The sequence below is a fragment of the Rhinolophus ferrumequinum genome, chromosome 3 (assembly GCF_004115265.2).
Source record: "Rhinolophus ferrumequinum isolate MPI-CBG mRhiFer1 chromosome 3, mRhiFer1_v1.p, whole genome shotgun sequence".
NCBI lineage: Eukaryota > Metazoa > Chordata > Mammalia > Chiroptera > Rhinolophidae > Rhinolophus > Rhinolophus ferrumequinum.
In genome coordinates, this window is record NC_046286.1 from 12,947,487 (window position 1) to 12,975,486 (window position 28,000).

General features: G+C 53.6%; 2 protein-coding genes across 6 annotated transcripts; one reads left to right on the forward strand and one right to left on the reverse strand.

Annotated features, from left to right (window-relative positions):
* The first annotated feature begins 252 nt into the window (after positions 1 to 252).
* On the forward strand, positions 253 to 13,178 carry RSPH9 (radial spoke head component 9). 4 transcript variants are annotated; one of them, XR_004422693.1, is made up of 6 exons: positions 253 to 645; positions 3,843 to 4,008; positions 4,842 to 4,971; positions 5,423 to 5,569; positions 11,494 to 12,364; positions 13,157 to 13,178. XR_004422693.1 is itself a non-coding variant. In XM_033102869.1 (5 exons), exons 1-5 carry the CDS (start codon positions 419 to 421, stop codon positions 6,667 to 6,669), a joined length of 849 nt encoding a protein of 282 aa, XP_032958760.1. In that variant the 5' UTR covers positions 261 to 418; the 3' UTR covers positions 6,670 to 7,273. The 4 variants fall into 4 exon arrangements, 3 of the variants coding, with proteins under 3 accessions (XP_032958760.1, XP_032958761.1, XP_032958762.1); XM_033102869.1 differs by lacking the exons at positions 11,494 to 12,364; positions 13,157 to 13,178 and adding an exon at positions 6,491 to 7,273 and having other exon boundaries at positions 261 to 645; XM_033102870.1 differs by lacking the exon at positions 13,157 to 13,178 and having other exon boundaries at positions 276 to 645; positions 12,239 to 12,706.
* MRPS18A (mitochondrial ribosomal protein S18A) lies at positions 12,861 to 27,857 on the reverse strand. Of its 2 annotated transcripts, XM_033102872.1 has the most exons (6): positions 27,728 to 27,857; positions 21,246 to 21,277; positions 18,759 to 18,866; positions 16,434 to 16,557; positions 16,133 to 16,202; positions 12,861 to 13,250 (listed from the first exon to the last, which is right to left on the reverse strand). In XM_033102872.1, the coding sequence occupies exons 1-6, from the start codon at positions 27,837 to 27,839 to the stop codon at positions 13,106 to 13,108; spliced, it is 591 nt and encodes a 196-aa protein (XP_032958763.1). In that variant the 5' UTR covers positions 27,840 to 27,857; the 3' UTR covers positions 12,861 to 13,105. The 2 variants fall into 2 exon arrangements, with proteins under 2 accessions (XP_032958763.1, XP_032958764.1); XM_033102873.1 differs by lacking the exon at positions 16,133 to 16,202 and having other exon boundaries at positions 13,099 to 13,250.
* Positions 27,858 to 28,000: the final 143 nt, after the last annotated feature.

Below are 28,000 nucleotides of genomic sequence, written 5' to 3' on the forward strand. Positions count from 1 at the left end.
AATACAGCTAGTATCACTGGTTTATTTTTCTTCCCAAACCCCCATTGCATATACAGTGACTCAATAAATGTCAACTATGTGGAAGGACTCAGGAAAGGCAAAAATATCCACGGAATTGGGTTGGGTTGGATCCTCCAACCTCACACTGGAGCGTACCTATTTTAGGGGAAACCTCGCCGATCCTGTGACAACACATCTCACAAGCTTGGGAAAGGAAGAGGGAGGGAGCTAGTGTAAGCACAGGCTTTTCGGAAGGGCTCGGTGGGCATTAGGGCTGGGCAGACGCCGGGGAAGCGCTGGGCTACAGGCGGTTGGTGGGTGGAATCTTGCTTCCTGCTCGACGGAAGGGCGGAGCTTTGGGTCTCCATGGAGACGGCTTCCAGCAACCTGGAAAGCGTAGAGCTGAGCCTCCAGCGCGATGGATGCGGATAGCCTCCTGCTGTCGCTGGAGCTGGCGTCCGGCAGTGGGCAGGGCCTCAGCCCGGACCGTCGGGCCTCACTACTGACTTCTCTTACGCTGGTTAAACGCGATTACCGCTACGATCGGGTGCTCTTCTGGGGTCGCATCTTCGGCCTCGTCGCCGATTACTACATCGCACAGGGCCTGAGTGAGGACCAGCTTGCACCGCGCAAGACACTGTACAGGTGGAGGTGGCTCCCGGGCGGGCCCCGGCCGCAGGGCGTTACTGAAGGGAGGACCACTGGGGGGCCGCGAAGGGTGGGAGCGCGGTAGGAATTGAAAGGGGCGGGGCCTATGGGGTCTAGGAGGGAATCGGGAAGGGCCCGAGGGGCGGGGCCGGGGACCTGAGAACTGAGGGGAGGGAGCCTAAGGGGGCTTGGAAGTGGGTGGGCAAGGTCTGAGAAGGAGGGCCTTGGGAGGACACGTCTAGGCGTTGAAGCAAGGGGGACGCAAGAGAAACTTAGAAGCTGGTGGGTTTACAATCGAGGCAGGGCTGAGGACCGAGGTGGAGCAAGGTGAAAGTTCCTGGAGAATGAAGACCTGGAGTAGAAGCCTGGTGCAAGCGTGTAGCAGGCCTGGCTTTTCGAAGAGTTCAGTTTAGAGACGGGTGAGAAGCTTGGGAAGGCGGGGGTGCCAAAAAGCATTTTCAATGGAGTTGTTGGCTCACAGCAGGAAGCGTTCTAGGAGGTAGTGAAGGAATTCGGCATGGGAGAGAAGGGATTTAGAACTGGGAAAAATTCCCTGGACACTACCATACAAGACCATCCAACTGCTTTTTAACTACCGTCAGCGTTGCTGGGAGCTCACCACCTTACCCAGCAGTCCATTAGGCACAGGTAGTTGGGGGCTTCATTGATCTATCCATGCATCAATCCAACACTGGTTGGATGTATCCTGTGCTAACCTTGGGGTTACAAAGACTAAGACTCCTCCTGTCTTCATGTTAGTCACATCCTAGGGAGGGAGACCTATGTGCAACCCAGAAAGTACAGCAAATTATGTTACAACTGGAACAGATACACAAAGGGGACCAAAGTGGGGGTTCTCCCAGAGAGCAGTTAAGATTACTAAGGGAGTAACTTCTTTACAATATAAAGATGAACAGGAGTTCTCTGGAAGGTATTGAGGAAAGGCATGCCTGTTAGAGGGAACAGTTGTGCAAACTTGTTGGCTGGAGCTGGCTTGGAGTGTTTCGGAGAACAGCAGGTAGGTAAACATAACAGTGACAGCCAAGGGTGTTATGTAGATCTGGATGGAAAAGCACAGGAGTTTGAACTTTGTCCACAGGCTACAGGGAGCCGTGGAAGGACTGTAAGCAGGAAGAGCCTGCTCCGACCTGAGTGGGTGAGCATTTCGAAGTCTGTTGCAGTGTCCAGATGAGGGGGACTGAAAGGAGGAAGTAGCTGAGGGAATTAGGGGAGGGGGCGGGTTAGCAAGATTTCAGTGGTAGAACTGTCAGATTTGTGACTGAATGGGGAGGTGAAGAAGAGGTCAAGGCTGACCCCTCCTTCCAGGTTAAGCAGTTGGGTAAGTGCTGGTGCCACCCACTGGGAGAGAATTCAGGAAGCCGAACAAACTCAGGAAGGAGGGAGACCTAGTGTGAGGTTGGGGGAGGCAGGCGGGGGCAAGGAGGCATATGAAAGTACAGCTCTGGAACCCAGAAGAAAAATTTGGACTGAAGATAGATATTGGAGGCTCATTTCATTTTATTCCATAAGTTTTTATTTCTTCAGCACCTACTATGTGCCAGGCATTGATCTAGGCACCAGGAATTCAGTGGTAAATGAGACAAAGCCCTTGTCTGCATGGAATTTACATTATAGTGTGTGGAGGGGGAGGAGAGACAGCCAGTCAGTTAGTACACACATGTATCGCATGTCAGCTGGTGCTAAGTGGTAAGGGGGATAGAGAATACAGGATGGGGTGCTATTGTAAATAGGGTGGTCAGGGATGGCCTCTGAGAGGGTAGCATTTGAGAAGAGACCTGAAGCAACTGAGTGAGCTATGTCTTTAGTTGAGGGGAAAGCATCCCAGGCAAGTGCAAAGGCCCTGAGGCAGGTGTGTGCTTAGTGGGTCTGTGGAACCTCATGAAGGCTAGTGTGGCTGGAGAGGAGTGAGTGAGGCGGGCACTGTAGGACATGAGGTGAGAGGGGTGAGGGGCCAGAGACAATCATCCAGGGCCTTGAGGGGCACTGGAAGGACTTGGCTCAATGGGAAGTCATTAGAAAGTTCTTCACAGAGACATGATGGGGCTTGGGTTTTAACAGTTGGGTGGGGACTACACTGAAGGGGAAGTGGGTATGAAAGTGGGGAGACCAGTTAGGAGGCTACGGCAGGATCCAGGCAAGAGTAGATGGAAGCTTGGACCAGGAGGGAAGCAGTGGAGGTTGTGAGAGGTGGTTGGTTGGATTCTGGATTCCAAGTAGTCAATAGCCGGGGCTCTGGGAGTCAGGTGGGTGAGATTACAGAGAGAAAAGAGAACAGATCTCTGAGAATACTTAAGGCACTGGAGGAGGGAGAAGGAAATAGAAAAGGAAATAGAAATGGAAATGCATTTGTTGGCTTTCAGGTCCCATGGATGACCTTCTCCTAAGCAGTTTCTTGGGGGGGTACAGGCAGACATCACAGACCATTGGACAAAGAGTGAAAGTGAGGGGGAGGGAGGGAGGGCTTCCGCAGGGCAAATTGTTCTGAGATTATTGTTCAGAGGTGGGGCAGAGGAGGAAGGGACAGGAGAAGGGCATTTTGTGTAGAGGGGCATGGATTTGAGGGCTGCTCTTTTAGAAAGCTGAAAAGTTTTTATGTTGAGAAGGAGCCAGTGAAGAGTGAAGGGAAGAAAGATGAGCAGAGGCCAGGCTGTGGACGCAGGCCATGAGTGGATTAGACAGGAGTGGGAGGACATCTTCTCTTGGTGGGAAGTGAGAAAGAAGGAACTGGGCTGGCGAGTGACCCTGAAGACCTTAAAGGGGGACAGGTCCTTCAGCCCAGGCCAGGCTTTCCTGAGAAACGAGGGAAGATGGCTGTGCTACGGGCTCAGTAAGCAGGCTGAGCATGAATGTGGGGCCCACCAAAGCAGAGGCACCCGCAACTGAGGAAAATTCAGCTTCCGGAACTCATCTGGAATCTCCCAGTCCAGATATCTAGGAAGAAGCTCTTGGAATTTTGGCATACATTAAGCTTTTGTAAGCCACCTTTTAAAAAGTAAAATAGAATTTGTATCACCTATAGGGGTGGGATGCACCATAGGTACTTACGGCTTCTGAGGGAGAAGGTGAGACTCCAGCAGCTTCTCTGGGCCTTTGCCCTCAGGAGAAGGGGCAGTGGCAGGAAGCCTGAGGGAGGGAGGAGCTGGAAACCTGGGTCACGTGGATATTGTTGGCAGCCTGAACTGCGTGGAATGGAGCCTCTTGCCCCCTGCCACAGAGGAGATGGCGGCGCAGACAGCTGTGGTGAAGGGCCGCTTCCTGGGGGACCCCTCCCACGAGTATGAACACACGGAGCTGCAGACGGTGAACGACGGCGATAAGGTCTTTGAAGAAGAAGTAGTGGTGAGTGACGACGAGATGAGGCGGAGGGCCTGAAGGAAGAGGGCCCGGGCCATCCAAAACCCAGCCCCGCAGGAATTACGGGGACACCATTACAACAGAGCTCCTGGGCGACAGGGGGGCAGTGGCTGGGCAGCTCTTGCAGAGCCTGGCTCTGGGGTAAGGGCACGGACACAGGCTCTTAACATTTTTGTATCCATTTTTGGTTTCCGAGGTCACACATCCACATGGTTCAAAAGTCAAAGGTACAGAAAGGCATATAGTAGTGTCCCTCCCATCCCTGTCCTCCAGTCACCCAGCTCCTCTTTCTAGGGGACAATAATGTAACCATTTTGCATGTGTGTGTCCAAATCTTGCTATTCAAAGGGCAGTCTGGATCAGAAGCATGACCGTGCCCTGGAGGGGGTTAGAAACACAGAATGGAGGGTGGGGGCGTCAGGAGCTGCATTTTAGCACTTTCCCAGGGATTCCAATACCCATTTAAGTGTGAGAAGCTGTGCTTCCAGAGACATTTTATGCAAATACAAACCTCAGCAAATACTGTACCTCTACATATTTTCCTTTTCTTGTTTTTCTGTTTTTACCTTAAAAACAAATGGCACAGAGTGCTTTTCTTTTGTAGTTTTAAATATTGCACCACCAGTACGTAAGACCAATTTTCAGAAGAAAGAGAGAAAATCTTGGCAGGAGAAAAGGGAGGGCTCGCCCAGCATGATTTCCCAGGGACTTGGTATCTACACTGTGGTGATTCAGGTCAAAGGGTTACACAGCGGGCCCTGTACCAGGGCTGAGTGGGCACAGTGCCCCGCAGGACGGCTCTTCTCCTGTCTACCCAGGTCCAGATCAAGGAAGAGACACGCTTGGTGTCCATCATCGACCAGATTGACAAGGAGGTGGCTGTCGTCCCTCGCGGTGTCCTGTTTAAGACCCCTTTTGGGCCCGTCCATGTCAATCGGACTTTTGAAGGTGAGTTCTCAGGGTTCTCTCTCCCAAGGGCGGGACAGCGTCTCTTCCGAGCTCTAGTTGGACACATATCTGGGAGTCTGGGGGAGCCTGCCCACTTCCACAGGGAAGGGACAGCTGTGGCCACATCACTTTGGAGAATGTGTACAAGGGCCTGGCTTCGGTGGTTGGCATGGGCTACCCAGTCACTGGACGCTGACCCTTTTCTGCCATGCATGGGGGAGCATTTGGCCACCTGGGTCTTAGCTCCCTGCCTTTTCCCACCTTCCTCCTCCTTGGTCTCTCCTCATTGTAGGATCTGGGCCAAGTTTGGGCTGAGGGAACACTACTCCCTTTTCTCTCTTCAGTTCTCTGTCAGTAGCTGCCTGAGTCCTTTGTAAGCCCCTCCATGTGGTCCCCATGAATAGAGAATGGGAGCTGTGGGGTTCCCTTCCTACCTGCCACCTCTTTTTAGGACTGTCCTTGTCCGAAGCCAAGAAGCTCAGTTCCTACTTCCACTTCAGAGAGCCTGTGGAGCTGAAGAACAAGACCTTGCTTGAGAAGGCTGACTTAGACCCGTCCCTGGACTTCCTGGACTCCTTGGAGCATGACATCCCCAAAGGTAATCGTCTATTACTTTGAAGACATTGGATCTGCCCCCAGGTCGGAGCAGTGGGCCATGCCACCTGCCATTCTCCTCTGAGAGTGGAACCAAGGTGGGAATTGATGGGTCACCATGGGCCCTTGAAGGTGGGGCTTCCCCAGGGTCCAATATAAGGCTCGGCTCACGGGAAACAGTCAGTAAATGTTTGTGGACAAAAGGAAGGATTGTCTTCCACGTGCTTCGACGGAGAGGAAGTCTCTCAGGTCTCTTCTGATTTTCATATCAATCTTGAATGGAGATTGATATGAAGGTAGGTTGGGACTCTTGCCCCAAATATCTCTGAAAATACTGTCCATGCATCCATCTCGACTGTTACTTTGGGATTAGATCTAGTGCTTGCCACATAGTTGGTGCTCAATAAGTGGGTGCTGATTGACTAGCAAACCGCTTGCTAAGGAAATGAGCTCTATACATTTGCTTCCTGCTGGGTGTGGGACTTTTAAATCTTAAAACATACAGCTTCACAGGCCTTCCTACGCTTCAGGGCCCACCTGGCCCAGGCACACATCCAGCAGTTGGTGGTGGGGTCACAGGTGGTGGGGTCACATTTCCTTCCCCTGTAGAGAAGAGCGTGTCCTGGGAAGATGCTCTTGCTTGGATGTTATACCCCAGGACAGATGCCCAGGCCCTGGGCAATCGGGGGCAGACCCAAGGCACTGACTCAGCACCCCTGCCTCTTTCTCTCCCCATGTTTGGTGTTTCTGAGAACTAGAGGGCTCTGTTGTTGATGCTGGCAAGGACAATGATCGTAACTCATAAAAGCAGTGACACTGCTTATTATGTGCCAGGCACTGTATTCAGCCCTTTCCACGCCTCATCCCATTTTAATCTTCACAGCCACCCTACGAGGTAGATACTATTATTACCCTCATTTTACAGATGAAGAAACAGAGGCTCAGAGAGCTAAACCCAAGAACACAGTAAGTGTTGGAGCATTCGACCCCAGGGCTCTGGCATTACCTGTGGTGTCAAGTAGACGGTTTCCTTTTCAGGAGACAACGGGAACAGCAGGACAAGTCATCCCCACCACTAGCGGAAAGCCTTCTGAGGAGCAATGAGCTGTCCAGCTGGGCTAGATCTCAGGAGAGGGGTGGGAGGGCAGTAATGGTTAAAGGCAAGGCCTCTGGAATGAGACAGCCGGGGCTGAAATCCTGCATCTGCCACTTGCTGTGTGGCCTTGGGCAAGTCCCTCAATTTCCTTGTGCCTCAATTTCCTCATTTCTAAAAGGGGAATAATGGTATTTTTCTACCTCATTTGGTTGTTATATTAAATGAGTTAACATATACAAACTGCTTCTAACAGTGCCTAACACATAGTAAGGACTGAAATAAAAATGAACAATTATTATTATGTTTCGTGGCAAAAAGGCCTTAGGGGTGGATGGGCAGGCCCAGGAGAGCCTAGAGGGCCAAGAGTAGGAAGCCGAGACCACGGCAGTAGGAGCTTCTGGTGGCTTGTGAGCAGGTGTGTGACAATGTTAGTGGAGCACAGATGGATGGAGAAGAGGCAAGCCAGGGATCCGGAGGCCATTTCGGAGCTACTGCAGTGCCCCAGGGGTCAGGCAGTGGGGTCCATCCTACCGTAAGGGCTGCCAGCAAGGAAAAGGTACTTTGGCCTTGGCCACGTGGGGGCGCTCGAGGCAAGCCTCCCTGAACATAGTCGAAAGGGGCTCCGGGACTTGCAGGGGAGATAAAGAAGGTTTATAGGGGCAGGGGCCAGGTCTGGGACATTTCTCACCCATGAGACACACTTTCCAGACTCCTGTTATCTCCTCCAAGGCTGTGCTCCCATCCTGGCCAGGAGCTGGAGGGGGCCGCACATCCCTGGGGGGCTGATAATGGGGTCCAGGAATGTGGTGGTGGGTGGGACCCTGCACCAGGGGCTGAGGAATGTCCTCTTCATGTCCCTAATCTGGGGGCGGCAGCCCCACCTCCTTGATTCAGGATGTGGCCAGAAAGCCCCGCGTGGTGCTGCCTTTTCAGCCTTTCTCACCTGCAGCTGGATGCTCCAAGGCCAGTGGATGAGGCCCTCCTTCCACAGTGCTAGGTGATTAGCGGGGCTGACGCAAGAGTGCCTCCTCCATCTTGGATCCTCATCCTCTGTGCAGTGTGAGGGGCAATGGGGGGGGGGGGGTGCAAGTGTCTTTGTAGCTGGGGGGAGGGGGTGCAAAACTGAATAGATGGGCTGTGGGGGCCCAGGAAAGACTTCCTCAGGGAATCCCATCAGTCCTGCCTGCCCTGCTGCTTGGGGTAAAGGGGATACAGGAGGCAGCTCTCTCTTCCTGCAGTGATAGGGAGTTTTGAGGGTCTTCTTACAGGATGCTGGGGCCACCCTGCTATGTCCAGTCAGCGAGTGAATTCATCAAGGTACAGGATCTGGGCCTAGGATGTGGGCGAGTCGCAGTGGCCAGAGGCCGCAGCCCTTCTGCCCTAACAGTGGGCCTCAGGGCAGACGGATGACTGACGGTTTGAATCTGTCACCCCAGCGTGTTGCTTTGTCCTCAGGGCTGGAGCCTTGGAAGTAAAGGGCTCCTGGCACCTGTTGTGTGTGTGGGCCTGAGGGGTGCTCCTGGCCTGGCCTTGGGGAACCTCACAGCTTCTGGACCTCCAGCTCCCTTCCTCCCAGAGACACCATCAGAAGGCCTCCAAGAAGTCAGGCCCAGCTTTTTCTCATGATGGCTTGGCGGCGGCCATGGCTTGGGGGTGGAAGTGTGGATTCAGTCTGCTGGGGAGAGCAGACTGATTTCACTCCTAGACTCCCTTATCTGCCAGTAAAGTAGGAGCTGGGTGGGGGGCCGCCCTGCCAGGCAGACAGCAGCAGGATGGGCTGGGCTGCTAGGTGGGGCCAGATTCCTAAGGAAGAGTTCCCTGGGACACCAGCATTAGCTGGCGGGATGGAATTTTCTGCCCAGGTAGGGTCATTTCCTTTCTGGGTCTGAGGTAATTGTTCAGGGGGAGTTCGTGTCACATGTGAGCACGTATGGTGTAGGCTGGCCCCGGGAGTCACTCCTGCTCTCTGTGCCCATGGAGGTAGGTAAGGAGCTCAGCAGCTTGTGCTTGGGCCATCCTGGCCTGCAGAGTTTTGTGGGAGTGTGTAGCTTTGGAGGCAGAACCATCCTCATGATGGAAGCAGGGCAACAGCTACGAGTTCTCTGAGCTGGGGCTGCAGCCAGGTGAGACAGATGGAGCACCAGATCAGGCCAGATTTCCAGGTAGTACTCTGCCCTTCCATGCTCCTTAACCTTTCACTCCATCAGCAAATAGCCACTAAGCAGCTTCTGTGGGCCAGGCACCGGGGAGGTCATTGTGAATAAGGTGGACACTGATCGTGCCTCACAGAGGTTTGGGAAGATTCAACGAAACATAGGAAGGATAGGAAGCGGAAATGTAAAATAGAAGGTGCCTTCCAAACGACGTCGTTGGTGTCCTGGGAAGTAGAGAGGGGCAGGGTTCTCCTTGCTCCACTCTGAACTGGGGCTGACACACCTCAGAAACTGCCAGGCCCAGGGCCGCTGGGGCTCCAGCACGAGTGAGCCCTCAGCAATGCCCAGTTCAGGCAGCAGAGGGCAGCAAGGGGCCTGCCTGCCTGGAAAGCGGCCTCTTAGGACAGGGTGGTGAGGCCTGGGGCTGGGGGCAGGGGCGAACAGGAGAGCACCAGCGAGTGACGGGCAATCCGGCGTTCTCCACCAGCATTCTCCTGCGGCTGCGCGCAGGTGGCTCCTTCCACCCCGTCCCGTGGAGGCCTGGCTGACAGGTGCTCGGCCTTCCGGACCAGGGCGCCTGGCCTTGCCCATCAATTACACAGGGCCCTCCTCCGCCTCTGTACCACCCCACACCCGCCTCCGTCCCCCAGGGGGCTGGACCATACTTTGTGGCCCTGGTATTGTGGGAGTGGCCGCTCTGAGAAGGGACCCGTGGCCATTTGTGTGTGTGTGAGAGACAAGTTGTGTAGTGCTGGTCTGAGGGTTTAAGCCACTGCTGCTCCTGCACAGCTCTGATCCCCAGCCCAGCCCACTCTCCCCCTCAAACTTACTCTCAGAGCTTTGTGGCCTCTCTTCCTGGAGGGCAGGAGAATGTAGTTAGGAGAAGCATCCCCCAGCCTGAGGTTGCCACACTAAGGTGGGTGAGAGACCGTCAGGTCCAGGGCACGCAGGACATCCTGCTGATTGCAAGAGTTCCTAATTACCGGCTTGTCCTCTCACCACGGCCTCAAAAACCAGAGCTTATAGAAACGGGGGGGGGGGGGGGGGGGCTGCCAGGGGACAGGTGGGGAGGTCTGGGGAGACTTGGGAGAGTGGGGCTGTGAGCTGAAAGACCAAGGCCGCAGGAGGCTGCTCCCCTGGAATCCTGGAGGACGCAGAGGCGGCCGCAGCTGGCTGGGCCCAGCCTTTCCAGCAGTTGCAGGAAGAAAAGTGGGTGAAGGTGACAGCAAGCGCCTGGCTTCCCAGGTAGACACTACGTGACTCCTGGCACGTTGAGAGACTGTGTGTTTCCTGGGCAACCCGCTGAGCTAGGAACAAGCAGAGGAGGACAGGAGTGTGACAGGAATGCAAGGGAGGGCAGGCGGTAGTGCTGGCTGGCCGGCCCCTCACGTGCCACTTCCACACTCTGCCAGCACCCTTCTGCCTGGTTGGCACTGCCCCCCTGCCCCGCTGGGGGCACTGTATCTCTCTAGCATCCCTGCCAGTTTCTCCTTGCTCTCTGGGGGGTGGGGTGGGACTGGGGGAAGCCCCTGCCGGTAAGTCTGGGCCTCCTCATCTACTGGAGGAAAGAGGTGGCCAAACCCTAGGTGGGCAGGCTGGCGAGAGGGAAGGTTAAGACCCAGCCCTTGCCCAGGGTATGCCAAGGTGCTGGTGACAGTGAACGGAGGAGTGGTGTAAGTTGGGGGACTCCAGGATCCCGTTTCTCCACGGCAGCATTTGGCTAGGCAGGCTGTAAGCTGCCCTCCCTGGGGGGCAGTGAGGCAGAGCCTGACCTTTCTCAGTTCAAGGGGCTCCCTGTATGACTGTGGGCTCCCAGGTCAGGGAGGAACTGTCTGCAGATGTTCTGAGCACTGGGGCGCGTGGGGGTGGGGGGACTATGGGGGGCCCGGAGATGTACCTTCCTGGGGTCTGTGGGGCCAGAGGCTGAATGCAGTACACTGGGAACACTTTGTTCCGTCACACCCCATGCAACCTGTTTTTTGGAAGAAGTGACTAGGAAAGCAACAGGCGAGGGCTTTAGGAGTGAGGGCAGGTCTGGGAAGTGGAGGACTTCACGTGTCCAGACAGGAAGATTGTAGGAACCAGGGGAAATACTCCCCTTCTCTGACCAGGAAAGCCGCCACCCCCTTCCTAGGCAGTGCCCCAGCCAGAACTCCCATAACCCAGGGCCTCTTAGTCCTGACGCAGTCTGGCCAGCACTCCGCAGTCTGGCCAGCACTCCGTGGGACCAGGGGAGCAGAGGCAAGCCCACACTGTGGCTCCCTTTCATCATCTCATGCATGGCTGGTGGCACTTGTGCAGGCCACCGCAGTGCTGCAGTGGGCTCTGAGCCAGCCTCTCCCTGTGCAGGCCAGGACCAGCTGACCTACGTGCACCTGGGAAGCTCTGGCTTTGATCTGGGCAGGTGATGGTACCCTGAGCAGGGCTGAGCTGCTGTCAGGGCCAGGGGTTCCTGGGGGTCAGGTCTCTTGGATGCAGTGGGTGGGGACTGAGCTGTGGGGCTGCTGGGTGTGGAGTGACCAGGGTGGGCCATGGTTGGAAGAGGCCTGTGGGAAGCCGGAGTGGCAGGAGCCAAGCAGCCGGGCTGAGCTGGCAGCTGATGAAGGCCTCAGCGCAGCTTTCAGTACATCACTGGCTGGTCCAACACCAAAACCTTCAAAGCATTTGCCTTTCTGGCAGGGCCTGGAGCAGAGCTGCGGCAGGGCTGGGGAGGGGCCTCGGCGCACAGGGGAATAGAAGCTCCAGATCTGCATCCAGAGGCGATTTTCCCAGGCTCCTTCCTCCCACACAGCGGCTCCCTCCCTCAGTCCTGGAGATGGATCCGGCCCTTCTCGCCAAGTCCTCATGGCTGCACGACTCAGCCCGCAGCTGGGCTGCTCCTGTCTGGGGAGCAAAAACCGGGGCAAGACCCAGGATAGACAAAGGCTCATTAGCTGCAGCCCGGTTCCCCTCCTGCCAAACTTCTATGGGAGCCCCTGGTCGGGTCTAAGCCGTCTCAGAGCAGAGGCTTCTGGGACTGGGGAAGAGAGCAAAATGGCAAGTCGGGGGAAACTACTAGGGCTGAAGGTCACTGGTGACTTCCCCTAGTAGAGGGTGAGAGGGGGCGGGAGAAAGTCTCCCCAAGCCTGGCCCCAACTCCCCTCTGCCTGTGGCTTCAGCTTCCTCCCCCACTCAACCTTTAACTAGACTTGCTGACAGGAACAAAACACACTGGTTTGAGTTTCACCGCTTTTCATTTCCTTTGCCCTCCCTCTGGAAGCGGTTTTAATGAACAGGGAAATGGCTAAAAGGCAATCAGGAGGAGTCAAGTGCCGGGATAATTAAATTGTCTCCCTTTCCCCAGTGGAGCCTTGCACCGGGGCCTGGGGCGGGTGCAGACCCAGCAGAGCGCTGGCTCCGCAGCCCAGGCCTGCCTCTTCCCCAGGGTCCTGGAGCGTCCAGATGGAGAGGGGCAATGCCCTGGTGGTGCTGCGCAGCCTGCTGTGGCCAGGCCTCACCTTCTACCATGCTCCCCGCACCAAGAACTGTGGCTACGTCTACATGGGCACCGGTGAGAAGAACATAGACTTGCCGTTCATGCTGTAGGAAGGGCCAGCCTGGGGACTTCTTCTGTAGCGTGTATCCATTATTTTCAGACATTTCCCTGAACTTGGTCTGTTTGTTTTGTCCTGAGGCTTCCCCTCCTCTCCACCTCCACCTGGTGTCCAGGCTTTGAGGAGAGGTCTACGGAGGAGCTGGGAGACCCGGCTCTAAAGCAAGTGGCAGAGGGTCAGAGAAGGTGACAGCCAGGGGCCCCGAGGAAGGCAGCTCTCGGACTCAGAGGAGAGCCGCACATGGCCAGGCGGCCCAAATCCCCTCCTCGCAGCCCCCAGCCCACGGCTACCAGCTGTCAAAAAAGAGGATGGGAATCTGTTTGGCCCAGGAAGCCCCTCTGGGTGCTTTCATGTGGCTCATCACAAGCGATCAGTGACTCAGTGCTCAGTAACTGGCCGGAAATGGGCAGCACCCCCCACAATGCCCAAGCAGTGAGCACACACACACGTGGGTGACATGAGCCTGGTTTATGTCACTACTTTGGGCAAAGCTCCTGTCCCCCAGCACTGAGCACAGCCCGAGCCAGTCACGAGACCGCGGCAGCTGCCAAGGGGCCCGACTGCCCTGCCTGCCCCCAGCTCCCAGTGGCAGAGGCAGGCTGAGCCACTGAAGGTGGTCCCTCTGACCCTCACGCTCGTGCTGGAGGATCCGGGCCACCAGGGTAGCAGGGGGCGGGAGCGCAGGAGGCCCCGCTCAGTCAGTGATACAGCACCAATGGCCTTCTCGAGTAGGACACGTTGTCTTTCAGGAGTGGGGAGCCCACAGCCATGCGCACCTTGTTCCAGCGGTGGCCTTTATTGTAGATGGGCTTGACGGAGCGGCGGGACCAGCGCGTCAGGTACCTGCGGAGGGAGGACCAGGAGCTGGCTGTGGGGCCGGCGCCCACGCTGGAGCTCAGAGAGTGGGCACTGCCGCCTCGGGCCAAAGCTGTGGCTGTCCCACCAAACCCTTTCACTAGTGTTCCTTCCTCGAGGGGCAGCAGCGTTTCCTGGGAACGGCCACTGAGGGTGCTGTAAACAGATGGGCTGGGCTCTTGCTGCAAGTGTGTGGCCAGGGTCAGGCGGCCCAGGGCCACGCGCTCCCTTGATCTTTAGGAGTCGTCAGTGTTTGCGCGTTTGGTGGGGGAGGAGGTGGAGGAGAGGCTGAGGGAAGGGCCTGGAGGGAGCCTTCCCTCTTCCCCACTTGGCTCGCTCTGTCCCCCAGCCTTCAGGGAGCTCCCCTGGGCGGCCGTAACTGATGTAGGACCCCTGCCTCTCACCCAGCCCATGATGGGAGCCAAGGGTGAGGCCTGTGGGGGCAGACCCAGGCCAGGAAGGTTCCTTCCTGTAAGTGGGAGGGGCTGGAAAAAGATGGCTGCCACCCATAGCCCTTTGGCCTCCTCTGGGGATGGCTAGGGCGCTGACAGTTCCCGGAAAAGTGGCTCATGCCGGCTGGGACTGGGGTTGACTCCATTCAGAACGAAATTTGGGTCCTGTCCAGAGAGGCCCACCCTTCATCCCGAAAGCTCAGCCGGGGCAAAGGCCAGGATTCTCTCCGCCCACTTAGGTTGAGACTCAACCCAGCCACCTCTGGAAACCCTCAAATGAGAGATTTTAATTAAAAAAATGAACACCCTAGATGAAAATTTTTAAGTAAAAGTGGAAAAACGATTGCTGATTTAAGCTCCCCTGGACCTTGGTCTTCTGCTCTCAGCCTTGCGCAAAGGGAACAGCTCTGAGAGGAGTAGAAAGCTGTGGGAGGTGCTGGCCTGCACTCCAAGCGTGACGTGGGCAGACGAGGCAGCCTTTATACGTCTCCGGTCAATGTCAATGCCCCCACCGGGGACCTGTGAGGAGTGGGCTGGCCCCAGGGACTGCTTTTTCTATGGTTGGTGGTGCTGGGACAGTGGGAGAATAAAGGGTAAGGCAACGAACACCTGGCCGGGCCCCTGGGCTGGCATCTCCCAGACTCTAGAGGGGGTGAGTGAAGAGATGTGGTATGGAAGCAGGCTCCCCAAAAGGAGTGCTCCCAGGGATTCCAGGACCCCAAAAGATCTCGAGGCCCCCAGAGCTGCTGCCCTACAGCTGTTCTTGCCCCCCGCCCTGGAGAGCCCCGCGGAAGCTGTGCTGCAGCTAACCCTGGGCCTGAGGCCTATGCCACATGGAGCAGCCAGCTGGTGGGGGAGGGAGGGCCTGGGTGGCCTCCCGCCAGCAATTTGGGAAGACTCCAGCTCAAGGAGAACCAAGGCTCCTTTCCGCATCTCCTGAAGGGGCAGGGGAAGGAAGAAGTGTGGCTCCTCCAGGGCCCAGTAGAACCCGGGCCAGTGCATGGCGGCTCAAGGACCTCTGGAGAGAATCATCAAGTTCCGGCATGGGAATCAACCTCCCTGATAGCCAGGACCGCCCCTCCCCCCCAGGGTGGCCTTTTGCAACCCAAGGGCCCCCACACATCATCAATCCTGTGTCACGTTAAAGGACACCGGATATATGGGAGGGAGCCTGGCCTCACTTCAAAGGCCTGAGGGCAGGACGGATTGTGTCCTTAGGCCTGCTGCTGTCTCTTAACAAGTCGGGGGGTGGGGGGAGGCTCAACCCCCAAATGGTCCACAGCACACTTGGGAAAGACAGGAAGAGGTTAATCGGTCCTGTTCCCCCAGGGCTGCTGGCAGATGTCCCAGCGAGCAACGTAGGAAGTGCAGGTGGACGTGGGCCTGGGGCCAGGCTGCTGGCGAGGCGTCAACGAAGCCCCAACTCTGGCCAGCACCCCCAGCCCAGCAGCCCGTGGCTGGTATCTGCCTGGCCTCCCACCCCCATGCCTGGGTTCTGCTGGCAATCAGACTAGGAGGTTTGTGGGGGTCGGGTGAGGTAAGTCTTACTTCACTTCAACCATTTTTGGTCCCAATTAGAGAGTAGTTTCAGTGACAGCTGGGCAGGCTGAAAGAGGGGAGCGGCCACTGATGGGATAACGAGAAGAAACACCAAAACCAGTTTTACAGATCTGGCTCTACTCTCAACAAGGGGTCACTGGCCTAGGAGTATGTGCATGTGGTCATGTCAGAGATGGGGAGGGAAGGAACAGACCATAGGCCGGCTGTGAGTGCCACACAGGAATCCGCTCCTACACCAGAGGGGCCACCCTGCTTAGGCCGAATGGCTGACTGACTGATTCCCGGACCGAGGGGCTTTCCTCTCCTCTCCTCTCCAACTTCAGCACCTCGGGGTTCACCGTGTGCAGCTGTGCAGGTCGGTAACTGCGTCACCCCAGAAAGCACCATTCACAATCCAGTCTACATGGGTACTGCCTGGAGGTTTTGCCGTGTACGACCTGCACAGCTGTATACAGTGGCCCTGCCCCAGAGGGCCCTCCCATTTTTAAGGCCTCATCTTGCCCTTTAATAACCCCAGTCCTGGGATACTGAAAGTTTGTAAAGTGCTCTGACATTCCCCTAGCAACCCAGTATGATGTCATCAACAGGGGATTAGCACATTCGACTGCCCAAGCAGCAGACCTTCTCAGCCTTCTGGCCCCTGTGCTAAGTCCCTACCAGGGAGGGAAGAAGAGGCTGAGGCCAGCAGGGGAGGTGGGACTGATGGGGGTGTGTGCTCATGCTGCACGGGATGGGACAGCCAAGGAGCAGCGCGCTTCCCTGGGCTGTGGCCTGAGCTTCCACGAATGGCTTCCCCAGCAGGATGCAGTGGAAACGGCAGGTGGAATGCTCAGGGTGTGGACACCCAGGTGTGCTTACCGGTTGAGCTGGGGTTTGCTCTTTGGAACAAATCCTTCAGGAAGCTGAGGCCTGTGATTTGGCAACAGACCTGAGTGGAGGGAAGAGCATATAAGGGGATGGTCTCTGCAGTTCTTGGGGGCCATACGGAAAGCCCAAGGGGGTGGAAGGTTGGCACTGGGGGCGTTTAATGAAGACTCTGGATGTCCGTTTCTCTTCCAAGAGGGGTTACAACATGGGGTAGCTGGCAGGGCAACGGGTGAGGGTGGGGAATGGCGCCTGCAGCCCTCTGGCCCCTCTTAGCCCTGAGGGGAACCTCTACCTGCTCGGTGGGCCATCTTCACACACTCCTCAATCTTGAGGTGCTCTTCCTGGCACAGGCCTGTGATCCTGCGGGGCAGCATGCCGCCATGAGGCCGGATGAACTGACTGAGCAGCAGAACGTCCTAGTGGAAATGGAAGACAGAAGGGGGTCAGCTGGGTGGGCGCTCGACGGTGGGGAGCCAGGCCACGTGACCTCCAGGCGAGGCCGTCATACTCTGGCATGCCAGGAGGTTGATGTCTCCCTTGGGAACCGACCTGAGGCTATTCCCCCCACAAACAGCTTTGCACACAGGTCTCCTACCTTCACCTCAACAAAAGATAAATGCCAACTGAGTAAGATTTTCAGACCCTATGACCAACCCCAAGAGCTTCTAGCTCCTCCATGAGATAATCTTTTGATAGACTAGGTTAGAGAACAGAAACTCTTCAAGAAGTGTCAACAATCTTTCGTGCACCTGCAGTATCTTTCTTGATGACGAAAAGTCTGTTCTTCTCCTAGGGTGAGGTAGGGGGTGGGGGCCAGGTCACACATCCCACAGAAGAGGGAAAATCTGTACCATTTCTGCCCCCAAAACCTATGTGTCACAGGCCAGAATACATGCAGACAACCCCTCCTTCTCCCTCTGAAGTGCTGGGTAGGATACAAGCTGAGGGAGGTACCAGGGCTGTGAAGTTAAATCCCACATCTTCTAGCCCCCATGACCAGATGTGAATGGATGCTCACGCTTCATTCAGACGGCTTTGGATGAGTCACAGAAACAAGGATAAACAAAGCCAGAATCAAGATAAGAGACCATTTGCCCTCCCAACGCTCACAGGATGGCTGAGGGGGTTAAATAAAAGCCATCTCGCACCCCGCCCACCCTGAGGGGCCCGGCGTGCCAGTCTTAGCAGTCGTGTCCACAAACTGACTTGCTGTCCTGGCAGGCGTCTCGCTGTATAACCGCAGATTTGTTTTAATCACTGGACAGCTCCCGAGGGACCCAGACCCCTAATTCCCACCCCTGTAATCTTCAGAATCTGATGAAAAGAACTTGGATTGGATTATCTAGGGCTAATAAACTGGGCTCACAGCCCCAGCCTCCCCCACTGCAGGCTGCCAAGCAAGCTGACAGCTTCGTGCAGCTCCGGCTAATGGTGTCCTCAGTGGAAAGGGGTAAAGGAAAACAACTTTAGCCTTTACCTCGGAGGGGATTGGATTTCTTCTGCTGGATAAACAGAGCCAGGTCTGATTTCCTGGAAACAGCTGGTAGGAAGAGTGCCCCATGGTGGTCAGGCAGGTGTGGGGGTTCACCTGTCCATCTTCAGCTGGGATTCCAAGTATGGCCACAACCCCACTAACTTTCAGGTAACAAGCAGCTGCGAATACTGCCCCATGGCCTGCAAGCTTCCTATTACTCCAGGCGGCCATCAGCAGAAGGGCTTGGGGCAGAGGGAAAGAACACCCCCTCTCTCCACCCCGGGGAGGGGGGGCCTGAAGCCAAGGCTCCCAGCCTGGGAGATTAGCTGGGTCACTCTGTTCAGATCCCATGGGCATGTGGCCTCTCCTCCTCTTACCACCTGACCGGGATCTCTGCCCTTAGTCATCCCATTCCTCAGAGGGGCACAGGGACAACCTGCAGGGCAGGCTGGCCCGGAGCCTGAATCACCTGCAACCTAAAAATAGGGTGCTTAAGGTCACCCGCAGAAATCTGAAGGACAATTAAGTGAATGAAGACAGGTACATGCTTCCAACAGTGCCTGACAGGGCACGCATGCAACGCGGGGTACCTATTGTTCTTCACCGTCATTATCCTTCCGGGGAAACAAGAGCTAGAAGAGCTGGAGCAAACGGGGGTCTATGCAGCTCCACTGCGGAAAGAGACAGTAGTGTGTCCCCAGGTCACAGTGAGGACTCTCCAGATAGATCCTCATTATAAAAGAAGGAAAGCCAAAGTCAGATTCTGTTCCATCCCCCTTGGGAACACAACTCTGCAAGACTGGGGTACAGGGCCCTGGAGGTCTGAATCGCATGCGACCAGACCATAAATTCAGTGACTCTCAACCCTGGCTGCACATAAGACTCACCCTCGGAGCTTTCAAAAAGAGTGACGGCCAGGCTTAACCCTAGAGCAAATGACTCAATGCCTGGGGGTGGGGTCTGAGCCTTTCCTTAAAAGCGCCCGTGCAGCCAGGGTTAAGAGCCACTGGACAAAATGCTTGTCTTTGGTGTCTCCATGAGATGCAGCAGTGGCTACGGAGGCGTGTGGGGGGCGTGCAAATACTGCTTAAGTTAACCAGGGCCTACGACCTCCACGCCACGCAGCGCCCAGTGCACACTCACCTCGTAGCCATACTTGTGCTTCAGGTTCCACCGGCAGATGGGGCACTGGCCAGAGGGGTTAGGGGGACTGGGACTTTCCTGGGGACTCCCTGTGATGCGGCCTTCGATCTAGGAAGCAGAGAAAGAGTGCCAGTGAGGGGGAGGGCCGTGTGCAGACTCTGATCCTTGAGCAACGCCCCCCAGTGGTGGGAATGCTGGGGTAAGTTCAGCTCTGGGGGTCTCGCGGGAACAGCCAGTAGGTTTTTCCACTGGAACTGGGCTGGAGTTGCTGTACCCTGGGCTTTGGGGTGGCCACAAAGAAGTGATTTGGTGGCCTTCAAGGGTAGTGGAAACTGAACTTAATGTTGGTGGCAAGAGGAAGGGTTTTGCTGTGTCAGCTGAATGCTACCTTTCCTTCCTCAAACAAAAACCTTTGGGAAAAAGTAATAAATGCACACGGCAAAAAGTTTCCAACCGCGCAGGGATGTGGAGTCCAAAGGAAGTCTCCCTCCCATCCCACATGTCCTTCTCACAGGAAACTGCAGCTTCCAACTGCATCTTACAGAGCGGGGTCTATGCCAGTGGTTCTCAACCTGCCATGATTTTGCTCCCCCGGGGACACTGGACAACATCTCAGACAGTTTTGATTGTCACGACTGGGGGATGGGGTGCTACTGGCACCTAGCAGGGAAGCTGCTAACTATCTTGCAATGCACAGGACGGCCCCCACAGCACAGAATTAGCCAGCCCAGGATGCCAACGATGCCACGGTGAGAAGCCCGGTCTCTGCCTAGACAAGCAGACAGCCGTGCACTCCCGCTTCTTCCCTCTCTTTCTCTCTTTTTTTAAAAAAACATAGATGGGAGGATACATTCCCATTCTCTTTGCTTTTATTATTTTGGATGGCCACCTTTCCAGTCGTGCTGGGGCCTCGTGCGAAATGACCTTCGCTGTAGCTGCTGTATCCTGTGACACAGCCTTGGAATTACCAAGTGTAACAGACCACTGATCTGGGCGTCCGCTCCAATTGCAGGAGGGGAAGTTTAGAAAGCCTTGCTGACTGAGGCCATGGCTTGTGAGCGTGAGGCGGGGACAGGTCTGAGAGGCTGTAGGAGGACAACGACATGTCTCCTGGGGGAGACCTGGCAAAACGGAAAGGGGGCTGGGAGCAACGGGCCCGTGCAGGACACTGCTACCTTCCTTCCTGCCAAGGCCACCACAACTAGTGGAGAAGTGTGTTAGGGAAAACATGTAGGTGCGTGTTAGGCCTTGGGAGGGGGGTAAGGTGGGTCTGTGGGGGGAGAACTCACACTTATTGACTCATTACATGCCTGGCTCTGCGCCAATCATGGGTCATGTGTATCATCTCATTTAACCCCCAGAAACTAGAGTGGGAGGCATCATGATCTTACTTTAGAGATGAAGCTGAGACCCCAGAGAGCAGACAGAACCGTCAGCCATGGTAACAGCTCTCCAGGCATGGCTGGGCTCCCTCCCCCAAGGCTCTCCTAGGCCCAGTGTCTCCATGCTCGTTCTACAAATAGCAATTTCATGCCCCACATGACAAACAGTCTTCACACTCAAAAGCCAGATGTGTTTTCTCTCCACCAGCACAGAGTTCACAGGGTAAATGCTTGTTTCAGCTTTGAATGAGGGAACAAACAAGGTGTGCTAAGGGGGTGGGGACCCCACTCAAAAGAACTGTTTTGAGGCCAAGCAGTAAAAGCTGAGGAAGATCCAAAGAGGGAACCCCAAGGGCTTTTTGTCCTGGGGGTAGGACTGCCTAGGGAGGGCTGAGCTTGGCTGGCTGTCAGAAGGGTGAAATCCCTGGTTGACATAGAAGTTACAGAGGCTTTTGGGAGCTCTGTGGAGCGGCTGAGGATTTGCCGGAGGCATGGAAGGCGTGTGAAAACAACATTGTCTTTTAGGGATTAGAGGCTAATCTTGGCCCCGTGACTCCTGGAGGAAGGGAGGTGAGATGGGCCCAATGAGGGAAAGGGGACAGTGGGCAGATACAGAATTGTTCCAGCTTCCTCACTAGCAGACAAGCCAGGGTGCTAGCTAGTGAGCCCAGGGCCCAGAGAGTGTCACCTTTTAATTGCATCACTTAGTCATTCTGGGCACAAAGGAAAGGAGCTGAGATCCAGGCTCTGGCCCTGGGTCAACTGACTCTAGCTCTCTAGTCCTGCCGTTGCCTTAGTTTCCCCTCTGGAAAACTAATTTATCACCCTCCAGAGAACGTATCAGCAATGACCTCTGAGACTCTGTCATACAAAAGGCCACTTTCCTCAAATTACAGACGCCTCAAGCCACGTACAGTGACTGTTCCTGATGAACCACACTACAGCGCATAGCTTGAAAAATAGTAGACTGGGAGATTTATGGGCACAGAGGGAGCTGATTCTGGAGCCAGGAGTCCAGTTTGGGGCCCCCTCCTTCCCTCAGAGGAGCAGCCAGGCAGCTCCAAGTGTTAAAGAGGTTGTAAGTGGCCAACTCAACGATACTTACTATAGTCGTCTTCCCTTCTTGGATCTCCACCACTACAGAGATAAAGGGGAAAAATTAGGTCAGCCATTTAATAAGGAACAGGGAGTTTCAAATAACAGCTCAAATGCTACACATGCAGAAAAACGGAGCCTTCAGTCTGCACTCTCCCACGGTCCCCATGTGGAAGAGAAAGCATGCAGGGTTCACCTCCAAGTGCCGAGGCTCTATGCCCTTGAGGCTGGGTGGGGGCAAGCCCGGATGCCCAAGTAATATCATCTCTCTGGAGTCAAGGGTCTCCACGCTGTTTCTGCCTTTCTAAGCCAAGATTCATCTCGGTTCTATCCAAGGAAATTAGCAAGTTCCTGCCCCACCATGGCTGGCAGTAACAACCTAAGAATGGAGGGGTGGGAAAGCAACTGAAAGACGTTCAAAGGTACCCCCTGCCTGTGTCCTTTCATGAAGAGAAACACGGTTTTGACCTTGAAGAGTCTGCAATCAAAGATACAGCACCGCCCTAACACTGCTCAGTGGCCCCACGATGGATAAGCAAGGAGACAAATTCACTCCTAAAACTCATCCTGAGAGCCTTGTGTTAAAGCTGGGTAAGAACAACTGTGCGAGTTCAATCCTCTTCTCCGCTCCACTCCTCTCCCTGCAGGGTTGCATTCTGTTATCTACTCTGGGGAGGGGTGAGAGAAGGGGGGTGCGTCAGGGGGCCTGTAGGTACCGGGTCCAGGCAGAATGTCAGGGAGAGTACTGCAATTCTAAACTGAGAGGGATTCCGTCAGCGCTTTGCCTATTTAGGCCTGGCAGGCAAAAGAAACCTCGAGGACAAGACAGTAAGCAGCACGCATCCATCACGCTGTACATATTTTGTATCTTACTCGACCAGGATGCAGAATGACAACTTCAACAATATTCAAAGGAAGAATCAAGCTAAAAGCTCACATTTGGCAAATAAAATCAAACAGAAAGTTCTTGGAGATCCTCCCTTGTTCTCCCAGTTTCTTTCGAAAGAGAGAAGCCGTAACTGTTAGCATAGGAACCGGCACATAGCAGATGCTCAATGAATGCTAGCTAGCGTTTAGGGAGCAAAATACTTGCCACGGTCCCCTTCTGACTGCTAATTACTGGAATAGAAAACTTGGGCCCACAAAGCCAGGCTGCAAACTGTCTCCCCATATACTACAATCATATGTTAACAGCGGCTTGGCTACCACAATTAGTTTTACTCAGCTCTAGCCGAGGCAAGAAGTAATCCAGATTAGAAAGAGCCTAAGGTTCTTAACGTTGCAAATCCAGTGCAAGTTACAGACCTCTCTCTAGAGACATGTCCCTAAGTATACCTATAATTAGACAAGTATGTTAGGAGGCTCACGGACCCCGAAGCTACATACCCAAATGATAATACTGCTTTCCTCTCAGGGGTGGTAGCAGGCCATTTTAGTTTTTCTCATACCTATCTATATTTTCTAAAATAAACGTGTACTATTTTTTTGGCAATAAAACGATAAAAAGAAAGAATGTCTAAGGAAAAAAAGAAGTGAGGCACTTCTAACCCACCCGGGGTCCCACGGTCCCACAGCGGCATCTGCCATCACTGAGCTCGGGACCGGCACCTAATTAGACACAGACGGCCTGGACTTGTTCCCCGTTGGTTTTCTGGGCAAGGCCATTCATAAAGACTCATTACTTCTAAACAACCAACCTGAGAGCCCTTCCACGTCCAATTCCAGACACACAAAGGAGTCACAATGGCCAGAAAGGCCCTGAGGCTTTCTCCAGAACACTGGAGTTACTAATCAATTCAAAGACAAACTAGGTTTCTCCCAGTAAAAGAAAATGCGTCACCCCACACACAGACCTACTTGTTCAGAGACCAGCCTAAACGGGATGTGGGAGAGACTCAACCTGGGGCTCAGTCTGGAGGCCAGCACAGCTGCTGGGGACTGTCACTGCCCTGTGTCAACCTACAAATGTGGGGATGCAGGAGTGCACAGCCCCAGCCCCGTAGGGCTTCCAGGGACCCCGGACACGTTACAAATGTGCAAACACCGAGTTGGACGATCAAATCTGAGCAACAACAGGTGGGGGGACAGCACAGAGAACAATGCCCTGAAAAACAAAGCGGATAAACATGTGGTTCCCTTCTCCGTGGAGGCACTTGGGCCCTAACCATGAGGTAAACAAGTCTAACAAAACACACATCACTCCCGGCAAAGGACCAAACCCTGAAGTCATCCCACTGGCCCCTGGAAAAGAGATCAAAGCCCGTGGCAAGTTCCACTGTTCACAAGCTCCCCACGCTGCAACTTTGCGCCAGTGAATTCTCTTACTATATGCGAGTGAGTAAAACATTAGGCAGATGCTTATCTGATAGAGACAATTTGTCAAACCCGAAATAATGACCTGAGCATTCACAGGCGATGGAGATTGAGCAGGGTGGCGTGTCAGTGCTGGGGCAGAAAGCCCAGCTGGAGTCTGGAGAGGCCCTGGGAGAGTTTAAGCCTCTGAAAACAGGAGCTAGGAATCAGAATAGTATTGATTTTCAGTGTGCATACACAAACATGTCAAAACCAAACAAAACCTGAGATCCATTTTGTCCCTGGCCTCTTGTCCATTCAAGATAAGCGGGGGAGGCTAAGAAAAGCTGGACTAAGAGATTTAGGCACTAACAGAAAACTTGTTTAGAAAAAGGTGGAATCACCCTTGTGTTCTGATCCATGGCTGTATCAAGTAAACTCAGGAAAGAAACGAAGCAGTTTTCTAAACTAGAATGAAGGGCCATCATCTTTGAAGATAGGCACGTCTCACACAAACAATCTGTTCTGCAGGAGGCCACACATTTGCTGCGCGCCCGTGGACGGCTCCACCTATTGCGGAGTTACAACAGAATAGGAAGACACAGTCTTTGCCCTAGGGGAGAAAAAGGAACCGAAACAAGTATGGGAACCTCACTGTAATAAAGTCCGTGCCTCGTAAAGAGGTCCTTTGAGTGCTTCAGTAAATACTGGCCTAGGATGGAGTCCAAGGGAACTGAATTATAACAGTGGAGAGCAAACAGCATTTGCGGTGAGATTGCAGTGAACGCAGAAAGACCTTGATGGCCACATAAACACAGACACAGGAGCTGCAGCAGTATAAAGAGCCAACTGTTTAGTAAAGGAGGAAGTGTGGAAAGATGAATGAGGAGGAGTGCAGGGCGCCGCTGCAGAGTGCCCAGAGACCAAGGTCCTTCTTGGAAGGGATCCATGGAAACCAAGTCCCAAGTACACTAGCAAGGAGTAACTGAATGGCAGGGCGGCTACGAGGCGGCACCCCCAGTCTTCTGTAGGGCCAGGGAGCGGGGTGCTATTTGGGATGCGTGCCTGCATTTCTGGCCATTAAGTCCTTTTCTCCAACTCCTTCCTCACTCAAGCACCACTCCTTTCTGTTCATCTTTAATTCGACCACTAGAGTTTTCTGATTTCTCTCATCACCTCCCCACTTCTTTCCCCTTGGGCCCAAGGGAATGTCCCTCTGCACTATGCTTCTGAATGAGGAGTCTTTATTGCTGCACGAAAATCTCTTTCCACTAGCAGGTTACTCGCTGTTCTTGAAAGCCCCCAATCACCCCCTCCTCTCTCAAAGCTTTTCCGGTAGCTATAAGGCTGCCCATCCTGCCAGCACGTCCTGAAAGGCTAGGTCTTCCAGAAAGCCCCCTGAGCTAACTGGAAAAGATGAAGAAAATTCCTTTTAGCCTGTACTCATTTCAACACATTGATAGATCATGACTGTAAAATCAGATATTCGTATGTATTCATTTTTCTTGTTTTCAACACGTTTCCTTCATAAGAGCTCCAAGAGTGACAAGGCAGGAATGAGGTCTAACAGTCTTTGCTAAGTCTGGTCGTGTCACTCATAAAAGCACTAAATGGTATTCAGCAAGTTAACTGACAAGGGCTTCCGGGGAAGGGAGGGGACCCCAGGGAAGCCCTGCCAGGGAGTGCCAAGGTGATCTTACAGGTGGAGAGGGAAGAGCGCTGGCTCTACTTCCAGCTCCGTCACTTACTAGCTGTGTGATATTGGGCACCTACTGAACCCCTCTGAACCAGATTTCCTCATTTGTAAAAATGTCCGTAATTCCCACCTTTAAGGATTGTTGAGATTGAATAAATGTATGTGGAAAACTTAGCATAGTGCTTGCAGCAGGCACTTAATAAACCACAAGTTCCATTTTTGTCTTCCTTCAGTCTTGCTTCTTCCATAATAATGCTTTTTGGCTTTGTGTGTCTCTCTTGTCAAACCTGAGACCAGGCTTTGTCAACAGCAGTATGACTGACATTTTGCGCCAGGTGGTTCTTTGTTGTGGGGGGCTGTCTTGTGCCCCGTAATGTTTAGCAGCATCCCTGGACTCCACCCACCAAGAGCACCAGTTGTGCCAACCAAAAATGTCTCTAGACATTGTCAAATGTTCCCTGGGGGACGAAACTACCCCCCCCCCAACTGAAAACCACTGCTTTAGACTAAGAATTTACAGGCACGACCACTGGTGCTGACTGCTCATGAATTCTGACCAACATTAAGTTGTACTATCTGCTACCCTGAAAGTAGGATGCTTGAACAGTTTCAGCAAGATACCCAGCTTCCTCCCCACAACTTTAAATTCTATGTGTACAATATTATTTGGGTGTCAAATATACCCCTAATTAGCTGTCTGTGTAACACTTTATGCCTTTCACATAAAGGGTAGAACAACAAGAGAGTTCTTTCCTTTAAAGGCTTTGGAGACAGGTGGTTCTCAGGAATAGAGAATATGGTAGTGCTTTCATGTAAGGTTACATCAATTCAATTTCTTAGCTTTTAGGTCTGACAATGACTAACACAGAAGAGCAACCAACCCAAGTACTGACGGAAAGGAGGACTTTAAAGACCCATCTGATTATACAGTTCATCATTTCACAAACTCTCCAACTGAAACAATTCTCATCTAGAATATTCCGTTATAAAAACACCAAAACTATTCCTCTTGCCTATCCTCTGGGAACATAGCAAAGAACTGTTTCTAACTTTGAATTTCATAAAGGATATGTAAATTGTAGCTATTAAGTGTTTGACACTTGGCAGACACACTCAAAAATGTTATGGGCATATGCTTATTTTGCAACATGGGAAGAGATGAAACACCTTACTCAAGTGCTTTCTATTAGCAGCATGATATCTCTGGTGTCTTTATTAATGGATTAATTTATCTAATGCTAACCAGGCACTATCTGGATTTTGTTGTTCTTTATAGCAAATGTTCCATCTTCCTTTCCCAGCTAAATTCTTCTCACACACCTGCTATTTCCATTTCTTCATGAACTATCTCTTTGATTTCCCCAAACTGGGTTCCTTGTCTGTCATCCTATTGAAATTGCTGTTTGAAAACTAGAAAAAGGGACCTCTTCTGAGACAAATCCAATCGCCTCTTCATTAGGCTCTTCTTTTTGGACTTTTCTCCTCACTCTGAAAACAATGATCACTCTTTTCCTCTGGATACATCTCAGCTTTAGTTAAAGGAAACGCTGGTCAATACTATCCCAGAATCTTAAAAAACCCACATCACTTCTTTTGCACATCACTCATCCTTTCCTGCTTCCAGCAGTGCACAAAGGAAGGCTATGTCCTGAAAGACTTTTTCACTCTCCGCCAGATTCCATCCTTTCATAAGCCTGTTCAAGACACACACCCCCTACTGAAATCTTCCAGTTGGGTTTGCTGTTTCCGGTAACCGAATCTCCCTCTAGTTCGTCACGTAAACACTTAACTTGCATTTACTGGAGTGTATACATATCATCTAATTAAAACCTAACTTCTCAGACAAAGGGCTGTATTTTCTTTCTCCAGAATGCCTTGGTAGCTTGCGGTGCAGCACTCGGCCCTTAGAAAGCTCTCAATTCAATGCTAGAAGCAGGCTTCCTTTCCACAGTTAAAATTAATGAAAAGCAAAACTACCAAATGCCTTTGCCTCTTTCAGCTGTTCAATGGCCTTTCCACCTCAGCTTCCACCTCTCAGGGAGACTAGCGGCCCGGGCAGAAAAAAGCCGCCATCAGATGACAGCATTTTCAGATGAGAAACTGGAAAGGGAGGCCCTGGGGACGGCAGCCACATGTCCTTCCCTCCAGGGATTCTTTAATGAAGGGAGCCGCCGTTCGGAGAATACGGAAGAGAATTAACACGCAGACCCTTACGGAAAACTTTTCCGAACCCTCCAACAGGTTTCTCTTCTGCCTTTGCTAACTAAAGAGGCCTTTCTCTCCGTCCTCCGCACCCGCCCATGAGGACACTCACAAGGGGTAGGAAGTCAAGATAACAGTACCAGGGTCTGGAAGGGGCTTCCAAGCACCCCGGGAGCGCCCGCATCTCCGACGTTTCGTGACTGAGCGAAGGAGAGGGAGGGAGAGGCGGCACACGGGAGCTGGCGGAAGCAACCTGTGCTGCTCTTCTCAACTTTCGGAGGTCGCTGGGACCCAGGACTCACCTTCCCTGAACCCGCGAGCTAGGGGCCGAGCGCAACTGGTCGCGGCCGGGCCTGCCAGGAGCCCTCGCACCAGCCGCCCACACCCGGTCACCAGCACATTGAGGGCCGCCATCTTGAAAACCAACGCTGACCTCTTATGCACTTCCGCTTCCGGAACGACGCACGCGCAGCCGCAGTGGTGGGCAAAGACTGTGAGGCTTGTAGACTTCTCGCTCCGTTCCTCCTGTGGCTTCCTTCTCGCTCACCTCTTCAGTTTGGGGCTAAGCCGAGAGG